General features: G+C 37.3%; 2 protein-coding genes across 2 annotated transcripts; both read left to right on the top strand.

The window, feature by feature from the left end:
- Positions 1-5,002: 5,002 nt before the first annotated feature.
- On the top strand, positions 5,003-10,866 carry LOC111811607 (CDPK-related protein kinase-like). The gene is made up of 11 exons (XM_023698536.1): positions 5,003-5,551; positions 7,445-7,575; positions 7,740-7,781; positions 7,880-7,988; positions 8,936-9,014; positions 9,095-9,391; positions 9,467-9,579; positions 9,675-9,782; positions 9,872-9,934; positions 10,042-10,209; positions 10,352-10,866. Exons 1-11 carry the CDS (start codon positions 5,003-5,005, stop codon positions 10,490-10,492), a joined length of 1,800 nt encoding a protein of 599 aa, XP_023554304.1. The 3' UTR covers positions 10,493-10,866.
- Positions 10,867-11,677: 811 nt separating this feature from the next.
- Positions 11,678-14,659, top strand: LOC111776375 (pentatricopeptide repeat-containing protein At5g39710). Its single transcript, XM_023655809.1, has one exon. The coding sequence runs from the start codon at positions 11,772-11,774 to the stop codon at positions 14,031-14,033; it is 2,262 nt and encodes a 753-aa protein (XP_023511577.1). The 5' UTR covers positions 11,678-11,771; the 3' UTR covers positions 14,034-14,659.
- The last annotated feature ends 312 nt before the right edge of the window (positions 14,660-14,971 follow it).

The raw sequence follows: 14,971 nt of genomic DNA, 5'->3' as shown, positions 1-14,971 counted from the left end.
TTGAACAGGGGAATGAGAGTGTGGACCCCAATATCTACTAATCGTTGTTTCCAAATACGGTTGTCGGTTGACATCTCTTCTAATTCGTCAATACGAGAAGCAAGGATGTGATAAAACAAAAGAAAAATAAAGGAAAATTGAGCTCGAGAATGCCACCTAGGCAGAAGCTGATCAATACCTAGACTCGATTAATTGAACCAACGTTCAATTCAAATCTTGGGTGGGAAAAATAAAAGTCGAACGCCCAAAAGGGCACTTCGACCCGAGCCTATATGGCTAATTTGGATTGATGTTGCTGATCTCGGTTCAACTCGTTTTGATCTAATCCGAAACAAATTAGATATAAAAATAGAAAAATATTGAAAATCCGAGTAACGTATATAAAACAAAGTGAAGAGATTTGTATGCATGTGGGCGAATCTGCTACTAACCTTTTTCCTTTTCTTGAGATCCGTACATCCATTGTGGATAAGAAAATATTAATGTTTATTTATTTATTTAATTTTTTTTATTTTTAATTTTTTTTTATTTTAAATTTTATGTCATTTTTTATATCAATAATTCAACATTCCCAAAAATTATAAAAAAAATTCTCTCTTATTTTTAAATTTATTTTATTAAAATCATTAATTTTGAGCGTAATTATTTTTTTGTCAATTTTAAATTTTATTAAAAATAAAAATAAAATTAAAATCACCCTTCGACTTTCTCGAGTGTCCCCCTCCAAATCTCTCCCAATATATTGGAGGGTAATTTTGAAATAAATTTAATGTTTGATTTTTACGCTTTTCAATTCTCATTACGAAAAGCTAAATCAGTTCCCAACGAGTAAATATCGGGAGGATTTTGCACGAGCTTACGTAGGGTTAAAATAGTCAATATTTTTGGATTAAACAGACGAAAAAATATATTAAAATTAATGAATTAAATTATAATTTAATTTGAAAAGAAAATAATGGAAGTTAAGATATAAAAAAACAGAAGTAGTTGAGATCATTTGTGGTATGTCTTCACCTAAGAGACTAAGAAACATAATTATGACCCATTAACTATCCCCCTATGTTTTTGTTGGCATATTTATCAACATTTCATGTGGGCACAAAAACTATACACATTTATAGAAATATATAAATTATTGATGCGTGTGTCACAGTGAGAGTGAACGTTTTGAGACGAGTGTCTCGGGCAATTTCCTTTGAAATGAGTTTTTGAAGTACAGTAACGGGTGACACAGGTGTGTCGGTATCTGTAAATGACATGACATGGGCACGGGAGGGCCAATGCCTCGATAGAATCTGAACTGATGTATGCTCTCGTTAGTTGAGATCGAAATAAAGGAAATGACGTTAATGTCCTTATCAAGATATTAATATAATAAATGTATGTGAGTTGTTTTTTCTCTAGAGATGTTGTTATTAGTTGTGATAAATGTTAAAACATAGCCAAAAATATTTTTGAAATAGATGGAGGAGGAAAATGAGAGTGACTTGAAGGAGACTTGTAGAGTAAGCATTGAATGAGTGTAGCTAAAAACAATTGGATGGGAACAATTTATAATGAGCGTAAAACTTAGTGGTCGATGATCGTGACGATATGATAAGATCTATGGTTTTTAATGAATTAAGCCTGTTGTTGGGGGCTCGACAATGACTGATGATGGTGGACAACAAAGATGGGTTGCAGTTGTTGGGGGCGATCGATGGTAGACTGTCAATGATGGTTACTAGTAGCAACTATGACGGAAGTTAATGTAGAAAATTTTGTGAGTCATAGTGTGAGGGTATTTTAGTCATTTTTATATATAAATATGAAGATTTAAGAGGGATTGACCGTCAAATTTGGGAGTCATAGTGTGAGGATATTTTGGTCATTTTTATATATGAAAATGAAGATTTAAGAGGGACTGACCGTCAAATTTGGGAGTTATAGTGTGAGGGTATTTTGGTCATTTTTATATATAAATATGAAGATTTAAGAGGGATTGACCGTCAAATTTGAGAGTTACAGTGTAAGGGTATTTTAGTCATTTTATATATAAATATGAAGATTTAAGAGGGATTGACCATGACGATATGATGAGATATGTGGTTTTCAATGGATTGCGCCCGTTGTTGAGGGCTGGGCGACGACTGACGATGGTGGACAACAAAGATGGATTGCAATTGATGGAGACGGTCGACAATCGTTACTAGAAGCAATTATGGTGGAAGTTGTATAAAAATTTTTGGGAGTCGTAATGTGAGGGTATTTTAGTCATTTTTCATATATTATGAAGAAATTGGTCTACTACCAAAACGAGACTTCATAAGTTCAGGAATTTGAGAACGGAACAGAAGACGGGGGGACTCAACCGTCTTCCGAAAAGGAATGCCGCTCGAATTCACGATTAAACGCTGAAAAACTTATTTTTTTTTCTAAAATTTAATTTCAATCTTAGTTTATTTTAATTATTTAAAAATATTTGACAAAGTTTAAGAAAAAGAGCAGTATTGAAAGGGACATGTTTAGGTCAGCGGTAATAAAAGATAATTTATTTTATATAAATAATAAAATAAATTTGAACTAATTTAATAAATAATTTCAACCAACCAAAAGTTTGAATAATGAACTTTGAAAATACAAACCCACTTAGGTTTGTTCTTTTATGAGAATGATGGATAAAAAAAAAAGTTAGACACCAACTAACCCTAATTAAAAACGGTCGTATTCGACAGGTTTGACTTAATGCTCGAGGTAGAAAATTCAAATCACACGATTAAAACATTCTTTTTATTTTAAGAAAGTTCGATATATGTTATAAACGCTCTCGAGATAGTTATANGCGACTCTCCATAATGGTATGATATTGTCCACTTTGAGCATAATCTCATGATTTTGTTTTGGGCTCCCCTAAAAAGCGTCATACCAATCGAGANTAGAGGTGTCCATATGACTCGATAATCTGACCAATCTAGACTGTCCACCCGACCCAAACATAATCATAAAAGTTGGGTTGGGTTGACTTTTTTGAAAAATAAAAAATTTGGATCAGTTTGTGATTTGACTTTTTTGAATTCAAATCACACAATAAAAACATCCTTTTTATTTTAAGAAAGTTCATTATATGTTATAAATGCTCTCGAGATAGTTATAGAGGTGTTCATATGACTCGATAATCAGACCAATCTAGACTGCCCACTTGACCCAAACGTAATCATAAAAGTTGGGTTGGGTTGACTTTTTGAAAAAATAAAAATTTGGGTTCGGTTTGTGAGTTGACTTTTTTGTTGAGTTCTGAAAATAGAGTTATAATATAACTCAATCCTAAGAAAAATTAAGAATATTTAACGTTTGTAACCGATGTTAGTGATGTGTCGTGACTGGTTAATGTTTGATATTTGAATTTTATGAGATTTTAGCTATCTGATCGACCAACCCAACTCGAACATAAAAGCATTAAATATTTAACGTTTGTAATCGATGTTAGTGATCGGTTGGTTTTAAAAATTTTAAATATAAAAGCATTAATTTTTCAATAAATTGCACATTTAAAATATTTCATATGATTAAAACAATGTTATTAATCATATTTTAAAATTGATACATTGACTAGTTGTCTAACGGTGGGGCCCACTCAAACCCTAAACCAAGATATTTGAAGCACAATTATTAATAAAATAAATAAAAATAATATAATTTTATATAATTATTTACAAATTGTGCAAAAATACAATATTGTATTGCCTTTAGTGATTGGGACCAACTCACCTGTCTATAATATAATCTACTTCTATTATTTTCTTTTCCTAACCATCCCCAAATAAATGCATTAAATATTTATTTTTTAAAAAATTTAAATAAAAATGAATTTATACGATTCACCGTATAAACAGTTCTATTAATCTCACTGTATGATTTGAGTCGTTAGACGAACGCGACTCTCCATAATGGTATGATATTGTCCACTTTGAGCATAATCTCATGATTTTGTTTTGGGCTCCCCTAAAAAGCGTCATACCAATCGAGAGAGTATTCCTTGATTATAAACTCACGATCATTCCCTAAATTAGTCGTGATGTTTGACCAATTTCTAGAAAGTTTATTTATTCTTCCGGTAATAATCCAAGCCCACCGCTAGCAGATATTGTACTATTTGGACTTCTTTATCAAGCTTCCCCTCAAGGTTTTTAAAACACGTATGTTAGGGAGAGATTTCCACACCTTTATAAAGAATGCTTCGTTCTCTTCTCAAACCGATGTGGGATCTCACAATCTACCCATTCGAAACACAGCGTCTTCGTTGGCACTCGTTCCTATCTACCATTGATGTGGGATCTCACAATGGTTAGAGAGGGGAACAATCATTCTTTATAAGGGTATGGAAACCTCTCTCTAACAGACACGTTTTAAAAATTTTAAGGGCCAGTTTAAAAAGGACAAATATTTAGTAGCGATCGGCTTGAGCTATTACGCTTCCCGTGCTCTTGAATTAAAAAAAGTCCAATAATAAATTTTTTAAAATTAATTAAACTAAAATTTTAATTTTATAAAGCTCAATTAAAAAAAATAATTTAGCATATTTTAAATATATTAATAAATTAAATTAAGACAAATATGACATGTAGGTTAGATAAGAAAGGTGTCATTAATTAATTAATATATTATTTTGGCAGGAAATATTTGGACATTTGAAAAAAAAAATAAATAATAATAATAAAATTAAAATAAAGGAAAAAAATATCATGTGCCTGACACGTGGCCAGTTAGCTATGAAGATGTACAGCTAGATGGCTCACTCCATCAGTTCTTTCAGTTCATCCTCCTCTCTGCTTTTCCTTCATCCCTTTCCTTCGTCCCTCAAAAACTCTGCAACAAATCCTCTCTAAGAACCCTCCATTTTTCTCTCTCCTCTTCAAAAATCTTCCGGTTTCTTCTTACTATGCCGTTGATTTCTCCTGGTTCACAGAGTAGTAGCAACAGCCTGAAGGGATTCTTCTCTGATCGGTGATTTCACGATTTTCCGATGGGTATATGTACTTCAAAGCCACCACCGAAGCCGAATCCGTACGCTCCGAGAGATCCAGATGGGCGGATTGATCCATCTCAGACGCCTAAATCGGCGCCTACTCCTCACCGGAAAGATGATCTTGTCTCCGGGAAACAATCGCCGTTTTTCCCTTTCTACAGCCCTAGTCCGGCGCATTATTTTTTGAAGAAGAAGAGCCAAAACTCGCCGTTGCCAGCGGGTGGGACTGAGAGTACTACCTCCACTCCTGGTAGATTCTTCCGGCGCTCGTTTGCTCCTCCTTCTCCGGCTAAGCATATTAGGGCAGTGCTAGCGAGGCGGCTTGGAAAGAAGGCGGGTTCTACGGCGGCGATTCCGGAGGAAGGCGACGAGGAAGGCGGGATCGAGTTGGATAAGAGATTTGGATTCTCGAAAGAGTTCACTAGTCGATTGGAGGTCGGGGAGGAGGTCGGGAGAGGCCATTTTGGGTATACTTGTTCTGCAAGGTTCAAGAAAGGCGAGCTTAAGGGTCAACAAGTTGCTGTTAAAGTTATTCCTAAAGCAAAGGTTAGAACAATTCCAATTTTGAATTTCCCACATTCTTTTAAACTCCTCCAAATTTGGATGTCTCTAATTCAGTACAGAATTAGTGGGCACTACTGATTTTAGCACAGGATCTTGTTTGAAAATCATAACCCACTTGCTTTTCTCCTTGGAGAAGCTAATTCTGGCTGAGTTTCCTCTCAAAATCGACAAGTTTAGGCACAGTTTCTCGAGATTCGCCTTGCGCATTTGATCTTTCTATTATAATATAGAGTTTGGTTTTGAATTTTCCTCTTCGTGTCGAATTCAGTAGTTTTCCATAAATAAAATAGTGTTCACATAGTTAAGTGTTCAACGATTCTGGTCGATTAATACTTTTAGCAATTAAATAACAGCTTACTTTATCTTGAAATACTTCTGCAATTGAGAGTTTATGCGGCAGACGCGCAAAGGGGTCAGCCTATACGTCTTTTCTGACCTTTGACGTCAATGACGTGAATCATCTGGACCCACCAGAGGAACCCATATTTGGATTTCCACCGTGTTAAACTCAATTAAGGAAATATTATACACGAAATAATATTAAACTTGCCACTTCGAACCAGTTTTCCTCCCGGATTTTCTGGGAATTGAGCTTTTCACTGTTTGAGATGTGACATTCTTTAGAATTTGATTGAGAAGTAAATAGTTGAAAACGTTCTTGGCTTCCAATGGGTTGTTGGTGCTCATTCTTTTTAGGAACTACTATGGCCATTTTAGCATCTTCTGATGTTGATGTCCTAATGATAAAAATCCTCGGGTCAGGTTAATAAATAAGGGAAATAAGTTTAGGTCGGGGAATAAAGTCAAAGGTGAAGAGCTGACTTAAACTTAGTGCTTGTAAAATCGATAGGCTTAGAACTCATTGTAACTTGACTTTGAGCTATCGGGAGAGAAGAGAATATGTGAGACTTGTAGAAGAGAGAATGTATGTGAGACTTGAAGAAGAGAGAATTTCATATGCTCAACTGTTAAGGTTCTTCAGATAGCTTTACCTCGTTCAAGAAAAGAGCTACTGAATGGACTTGCAAGTCGTCCTAAGACAAGAGCTGATAAGTGAAGGAGGTAAGAGAAGCCGAGTTGGAGAGGTGAACGAGGAGTACTAGTTTTCGCTTTCATACTCTTCAAGTCATCAAATGTGAAAGAATCATGTATTTTACAATTGTTTGATGTTCATGCTCTGTGGTTACTATAACTGTGGTTTTGGCATACTCTGATATCCATACAGCTGACATTTGAATTGGGTGGGCACTTAGCTATCTGGACTCTTTGGAGTTGTCATTTACAAATCTTTTGTTCAGTGTTCAGATTTTCTTGCTCATTAATCATTCCCTTAGTTGGATAATTGGATAATGCATGATGAACATGCTCGATAGCGTTATATTTTTCCTTGTTTGATGGCAAGTGGGAAGATCAATTCTGAGGATCACATCTAAATAAGAAACACTCGAGTTTTCGTAAACGTGCCACTGGCTTAGTTGCAGTGACACCCCTTACCTAGGATCTACAACGAGTGGCATGCCTTATACAGAATCAAGTGCTTTTTGACCTCATTTTATCCCATGATTTATTTTCGATTGAGAGGATTACCCTTACGCACTAACCATGTTTATGGATGTACGAACCTTTAGTCTTGGTCGCTACTAGAAATTGATCGTGTTTCATTGTTCTTTCGTGCTTATTTTTTAATGCTTTGGTGTTATCAAACGAGCCTTCTTTAACCTATGGGATTATTTAATTTTTCTTCTTCTTCCTCTCTCTCTCACACGCTCATGACTTGTAAACCTTTAACCTATGGGATTATTTAATTTTTCTTCTTCTTCCTCTCTCTCTCTCACACGCTCATGACTTGTAAACCTTGCTTTCTGTAATTTCCAGATGACAACAGCTATTGCAATTGAGGACGTGAGAAGGGAAGTAAAAATATTGCGAGCCTTGACCGGACGTACCAATCTAGTACAATTCTACGAAGCATTTGAAGACCATGATAATGTCTACATTGTAATGGAGTAAGCTTGGAGCTCCTCCTTATACTTTAAAATTGTCTTTTTATAGCATCCTCAATCAGCTATGTATCTTTAGAATCCCTCAAACTTTCCTATATTGTTTAGGCTGTAGATTTTGTTTTACAATCTCATAGACATTACTCATAATGACTTATGTGGACATTCAGGTTGTGCGAAGGAGGAGAGCTTCTAGACAGAATACTTTCAAGGTGGTAATTTTGGTAACAAATATTAACTTAAGTATGTTTTTTAATTTTTTTGACTTGCATTATTTGTCTCTGATAGAGATTGTAATGATGTTCTTTAGAGGTGGAAAGTACTCAGAAGAAGATGCAAAAGCTGTCATGGTTCAGATATTGACCGTTGTTGCATTTTGTCATCTTCAGGGTGTCGTGCACCGAGATCTGAAACCCGAGGTTAATCATATTCTCAAAACTTTTCAAGTAAATTTCATTGGTAATGGCATGGAATGTTTATGAAATACATTTAGCCACAACAGCTCAATCAACCTTGAGAGCGTTGTGTGAAAACTAGTCACGCAAGAGGCTTGTTCCCTGTCTTCCCATAGCTGAGCCCTCACCAAATAACCCGAAATGTCAAAACTGCATGTGTTTGACTGATTTGATATTAGATGTAATGCTACATGTGAGATCCCACGTCGGTTGAGGAGGAGAACGAAACATTCTTTGTAAGTGTGTGGAAACCTCTCCCTAGCCGGCACGTTTTAAAAACCTTGAGGGGAAGCCTGAAAGGGAAAGCCCAAAGAGGACAATATTTGCTAGTGGTGGGTTTGGGCCGTTACAAATGGTATCAGAGCTAGACACCGGGCAATGTGCCAGTGAGGAGGCTGAGTCCCGAAGGGGGGCGGACACGATGCAGTGTCAGTAAGGACGCTGGGCCTTGAAGGGATTGGATAGTGAGATCCTACATTGGTTGGGGAGGAGAACGAAACATTTTTTATAAGGGTGTGGAAACCTCTCTCTAGTAAATGCGTTTTAAAAACCTTGAGGGGAAGCTCGAAAGGGAAAGTCCAAAAAGACCAATATCTGCTAGTAGTGGGTTTGGGCCGTTATACGGCCCCTTAGGGAACCGGATTATTGGTGATATATTTCCCTTTTAGTTCTTTTTAGTTAACTTCTAGATGTTCAATGGCATAATTCAGTAACAAAATTATCATTCTATATCTCCTCCTCTGTATAAAGATATATAGAAGTTTTTTTTTCCCTTTCTCATCTGTCTCTCTTGTGTCATGGCTGTTTTCTAGGTCCCATCCATCTTGCCTTCACTTTTTCTTGTAGTCAAATGTAGATGATCCCGATGAATATTTCGTTTATTTTTCGTTCTAATAATTTAAATTTCCCAGAATTTCTTGTATACATCTAAAGACGAGAATGCCCAATTGAAAGCCATAGACTTCGGGTTATCTGATTTCGTCAAACCAGGTTCGTCTTATTTTCCATGTTTTTGCTGTTGCTTTCTCAAGTACTAGATGGTGCTCTTAATATAATTTTGTTACTTATAGACGAAAGACTTAACGACATAGTTGGAAGCGCATACTATGTGGCACCCGAAGTTCTCCATAGATCTTACGGTACAGAGGCCGATGTGTGGAGTATAGGTGTGATTGCATACATTCTTCTATGTGGTAGCCGTCCATTTTGGGCCCGGACCGAGTCAGGAATTTTTCGAGCAGTCTTGAAAGCTGATCTAAGTTTCGATGAAGGTCCATGGCCTTCATTATCTTCTGAAGCAAAGGACTTCGTCAAGCGCTTACTAAACAAGGATCCACGCAAACGATTGACGGCTGCTCAAGCATTAAGTAAGCTTCTGTCTTCCCCTTGTACAACGTTGACTTGCTTAATATCCTAAATCTTTTGCAACGATTCATTTGCAGGTCATCCTTGGATTCGGAATTACAACGGTGCAAAAGTTCCTATCGATATCTTAATATTCAAGCTCATGAGAGTTTATATGCGGTCATCGTCCTTGCGTAAGGCTGCTTTACGGGTGCGTAGTTGTATGTTATAGGAAGGGAATGCTTCTTTTTCCTTAGTTTAAATTTATTTGTGATCCATATAACTTTAAAGGCGCACTGTTTGCAGGCTGTATCCAAGACATTGACGGTTGATGAGCTCTCTTATTTAAAGGAACAGTTCGAACTGTTGGAACCAAATAAAAATGGCTTTATAACTCTGGAAACAATTAAGATGGTTTGTTCTCTTTCTCTCACGCACGTGCACACACGAACACAAGAACGAAATGAACGGTGTAAATTCATTGTTGTCATCTTATTGAACAGGGTCTCGCAAAACATGCAACCGATGCCATGAACGAGTCCCATACGCTCGATTTTCTTGCAAATGTAACTTTTTGCTGCTTTTCTCCCTGTGCAAGAAGCTGTGTTTATGCATGCATATAAAGCTTGTACAATTCCTACTGACTACTAAATAATGACTTCTTCCATGACAGTTGAATACACTTCAATACAGAGGAATGGATTTCGAAGAATTCTGTGCTGCTGCATTGAGCATCCATCAGCTTGAAGCACTGGACCGGTGGGAACAACACGCTCGTTGTGCATACGAAATTTTCGAGAAGAACGGAAATCGAGCAATTGTCATAGAAGAACTCGCTTCTGTAAGCCAAAACCCACATTCAGTTTCATAATATCTGCAAACTTTGTCATTCTTATCTGGTCTCTTTCCTGAAATGTCATCTCTACCTGGCTGTTATCAGAAGTGTGTGTTAATGTCGTCGTATCTTGTCTCAAACATTGTAGGAACTCGGACTTGGACCAGCCATCCCACTCCACGTCGTTCTTCAAGATTGGATCAGACACACAGATGGGAAGCTAAGCTTCCTTGGATTTGTGAAGTTGTTGCACGGCGTGTCGAGCCGATCACTAGCAAAGGTGTCATGAACGTGTTATAGCCGATCTCGGCGTGGATTATCCCAGTACAGAGTAGTAGTTCATGAGCGGTATTGATTGGATGTGAAAAAGGGGCCTTAAAACACCAGAAAAGGCATGGAAGCATAGCAGAAAAGTTGTAGTTTTGGAGCATATTTATGAACTTACTTCGCAGAGCCAATTCTTTTGGGAGCTGTTTGGATCATTCATTTCAAAAGAGCTCTATATGAACAACTTCCCATGAATGTTGACTTGAAGAAGTTCCACTATAAATGAAGATGTAATTTAGTATTATTGTTCTTATTCTTTACCTTTATCAGATAGTGTGATAGCATTGCCACTCATGAAAGACACTATTAATACACAACTTTCCACCATCTTCTCTCCACTTTCTTTCATCTCTAACACTCATTTCTTTTCAATTTATTTTATGTTTATACTAATATATTCTCGAACATAAGTGCCTCGAGATAACCGTCTCTTAGTCGTCGCTGTGTTGCGTCTGACTCGTCCTCTAAGCACCCTAGGAAGGTAGAGAGTGTAGAGAGTGTGACAATATACATGCTTTCCTTTACTCCATAGGTTTTAATCATTCCAGTGATCCAAAATTGACTAAAAATACATGAAGGCTTTATGCACCGAGAAAGAACATCGATAGGAAAGCTCTGTTATACACCAACAATAACCCTTTCTCTTTACCTTTCTCAAAGCTCTGTTATACACCAACAATAACCCTTTCTCTTTACCTTTCTCATCCCGTACCTTAATCCTTTACTGGCTTGAATTAATTCCATATCTTTTTTTCTTCTGAAACAGGGTCTTTTTTTCTTCTGAAACAGGGTCGTCAGACTTGCTAAACACCCTGTAAAGAGCAAGAGCTTCCTTCTTGCTAAACACCCGGTAAAGACTTGCTAAACACCCTGTAAAGAGCAAGAGCTTCCTTCTTGCTAAACACCCTGTAAAGAGCAAGAGCTTCCTTCTTTCAACACTCGAACAAGACCTCTCAACCGCCTGATCAAGAAGGAGTTGATTGTAGCAGCTGTTTTGGATTTACGTATTGTTTTTATAATAGCTAGTGATTAGTCTCGATTTGATAACTCGACAACGAGACAAGGCTCGATATCGAGAGAAGAATAGATAAGAGGCCCACTAGTAACGAGTCCGAGCTGATTTTAAAAACTTTAGCTTTGGCCGGGAAACCATGATGGGAAAACGTATAAATTAGGATAGCTCTGAACCTTCTTCCCTTTTGTCGGTGAAACCCTAGCCCTCATCCATCTCCATTAGCAGTATGCTCCTCAATAAACCCCATTGTTACCGCTCAATATCCACTCTCTGCTCTCCCGCCGACGCTCTTCTCGCCGACAAAGCCATCGTCTATCTCCGGCGCCACCCAGATCAGCTCGCCATTCTTTCCTCCCACTTCACTCCCCAAGCCTCCTCCAATTTACTCCTAAAATCCCAATTCGATCAAAATCTAGTCCTCAAATTCCTCGATTGGGCACGTTCCCAAAGATTCTTCTCCTTCCAATGCAAATGCCTCGCGCTCCACATCCTCACTCGCTTCAAACTCTACAAGACGGCGCAATCTCTAGCTGAGGAAGTCGCGGTCAATACGATTGATGAAACTGGCGCTGAACTCTTTCAATGCCTTAAGGATTCGTATCATCTGTGCAATTCCAGCTCTGCGGTAATCGATCTTGTAGTTAAGTCTTGTTCTCGCGTTAATTTGATTAATAAGGCTTTGAACATTGTTAATTTAGCGAAATCTCATGGGTTTATGCCGGGCGTGCTTTCTTATAATGCTGTTTTAGATGCTGTAATTAGGACGAAACAATCGGTTAACTTCGCGGAGGGGGTTTTTAAGGAGATGATAGAATGTGGTGTTTCCCCCAATGTGTATACATATAACATTTTGATTCGTGGGTTTTGTACTGCTGGGAATTTGGAAATGGGGTTGTCTTTTTTTGATGAAATGGAGAGAAATGGATGTCTGCCAAATGTGGTTACTTATAATACCATAATTGATGCTTATTGTAAGTTGAGGAAGATCGATGAGGCGTTCGGGTTATTGAGATCCATGGCATTCAAAGGCTTGGAGCCAAATTTGATTTCATACAATGTGGTGATAAATGGGTTGTGTCGAGAAGGACGAATGAAGGAGACGAGCGACATTCTTGAGGAGATGAACAAAAGAAGATATGTTCCTGATGAGGTGACAATGAATACACTTATAAATGGTCATTGTAAGGAAGGTAATTTTCATCAAGCACTTGTGTTGCACGCAGAGATGGTGAAAAATGGTTTGTCACCGAACGTCGTTACTTACACAACTTTGATTAATAGCATGTGCAAGGCTGGTAATTTGAATAGAGCTATGGAATTTTTGGACCAGATGCGAGATAGAGGACTACGTCCGAATGGGAGGACGTATACTACATTGGTCGATGGATTTTCTCAACAGGGATTACTAAACCAAGCCTACCAGGTTATGAAAGAAATGATTGAGAATGGATTCACCCCTACAATTGTTACCTATAATACTCTCATTAATGGGCACTGTATCTTAGGGCGGATGGAAGAGGCTGCTGAACTCCTTCAAGAAATGACGGAGAAAGGTTTTACACCCGACGTCGTGAGCTATAGTACGATTATTTCAGGTTTTTGTCGGAATCGAGAATTGGAGAAAGCTTTTCAACTGAAAGTAGAGATGGTGGCTAAGGGTATTTCTCCTGATACGGTAACTTATTCATCACTAATTCAAGGTCTTTGTGAGCAGAGAAGACTCAGTGAAGTTTGTGATCTCTTTCAAGAAATGGTAAGTGTTGGCTTGTCTCCTGATGAAGTTACTTACACATCTTTGATCAATGCTTACTGTACTGAAGGCGATTTAGATAAGGCTCTCGGGTTGCACGATGAGATGATAAAAAAGGGGTTCTTACCTGATATTGTTACCTATAATGTGCTTATTAACGGATTAAATAAGCAAGCTCGTACGAAGGAAGCGAAGAGGCTTCTGCTAAAGTTATTATATGTAGAGTCTGTGCCAAATGAAATCACATATAACACTCTGATAGATAACTGTAACAATTTAGAGTTCAAGAGTGCGTTGGCTCTTATGAAGGGATTCTGTATGAAGGGTTTGATGAATGAAGCAGACAGAGTTTTCGAGTCTATGCTTCAGAAAGGTTACGAACCCAACGAGGCAGTTTATAACGTCATTACACACGGTCACAGTAAAGTTGGAAATATCGAAAAAGCTTACGGTTTGTACAAGGAAATGTTACGATCTGGATTCGTTCCCCACTCTGTGACTATTATGGCTTTGGCTAACTTACTGTTTGCTGAAGGAAAAGATGTAGAGTTGAATCGAGTTCTTGAGTATACACTGAAAAGCTGTAAGATTACCGACGCCGAGCTTGCGAAGGTACTCGTTGATATCAACAATAAAGAAGGTAACATGGATGCAGTTTTCAATGTGATTAAAGATATGGCTCACAGTGGCTTACTACCATACAGTTCTGCTCACTTGAGGACTTCAAGAATAAAGTGAAGAACTATTCAGTAACATCAAGAACCGATCTATTGAATATCTTGAGAAGATGAAGATAGAATGGGAGTAAGCATCATAAGCTTATGGCTTCCTTCGTTTGCCAGAGATTTCAGTTGGTTGGCTATTCTTCTTTCTACCATCTTAATGCCCCGAGAAGCGATAAAGGAAGAGAGACGACGCGTGTAACGGTCAAGAAGAAGAGGATAGGAAAAAAGAGGTTAGAAGTTAGGTCAGTGCCGAATTGAATTGATGTTCCATCTGGCTAAAGCCTACGATGACCCCTATGACCCAGAACTCAAAATGATCCTTGCGACGGGAAGAGCTGCAGCTGCAATCGTCAAGAACAGGAAGAGCGTGGACAAAGGGAGTCGATAAACAAACGGTTGGTGGTGATGAAGGGGAGGTTTCAGAAGGAATGCACAAATGGAATTGAACTGTTCGCTCGTTCGTTCTGTTTTTGGTAGTTTCTTCTAATATTGAGCGCTAAATAAGAGAGAACATTGAAGAACAAATGCGCAAATGGAATTGAACTGTTCGTTCTGTTTTTCGTGTTTTGAATGTATAAGGGTGATAGTCGATTTAAACATAGTTTAATTAATCGTAACATTTTTGACACAGGTTAGAAGTTCAAATCCTTTGTCTGATGAATGACAAATTCATCTATTTTTTTTTTTTTTTTTTTTATTCTTATAGAAGGTAGAAAAATTCATATTTTACCTTATTTATATTTTATTTAACTCATTTTATTTTCATTAGTCAAATATTTTAAATATTTGAGCTTTGCCCCTAAATTTAAAGTATGCTAATTAAATAATAAATTTAGTTCTTGAACTTTTTAATTCGTAATTTTTGTATCTATCGAAATGAAATTCGTAATTTTTGTATCTATCAAAATGAAATTTATTAGACATAAAATTAAAAATTTTAAATAAAGTAAA

This window comes from Cucurbita pepo, chromosome LG15 (genome assembly GCF_002806865.2).
Source record: "Cucurbita pepo subsp. pepo cultivar mu-cu-16 chromosome LG15, ASM280686v2, whole genome shotgun sequence".
NCBI lineage: Eukaryota > Viridiplantae > Streptophyta > Magnoliopsida > Cucurbitales > Cucurbitaceae > Cucurbita > Cucurbita pepo.
The sequence above is the reverse complement of the archived record's forward strand: the minus strand, read 5'-3'. Positions and strand labels throughout refer to the sequence as shown.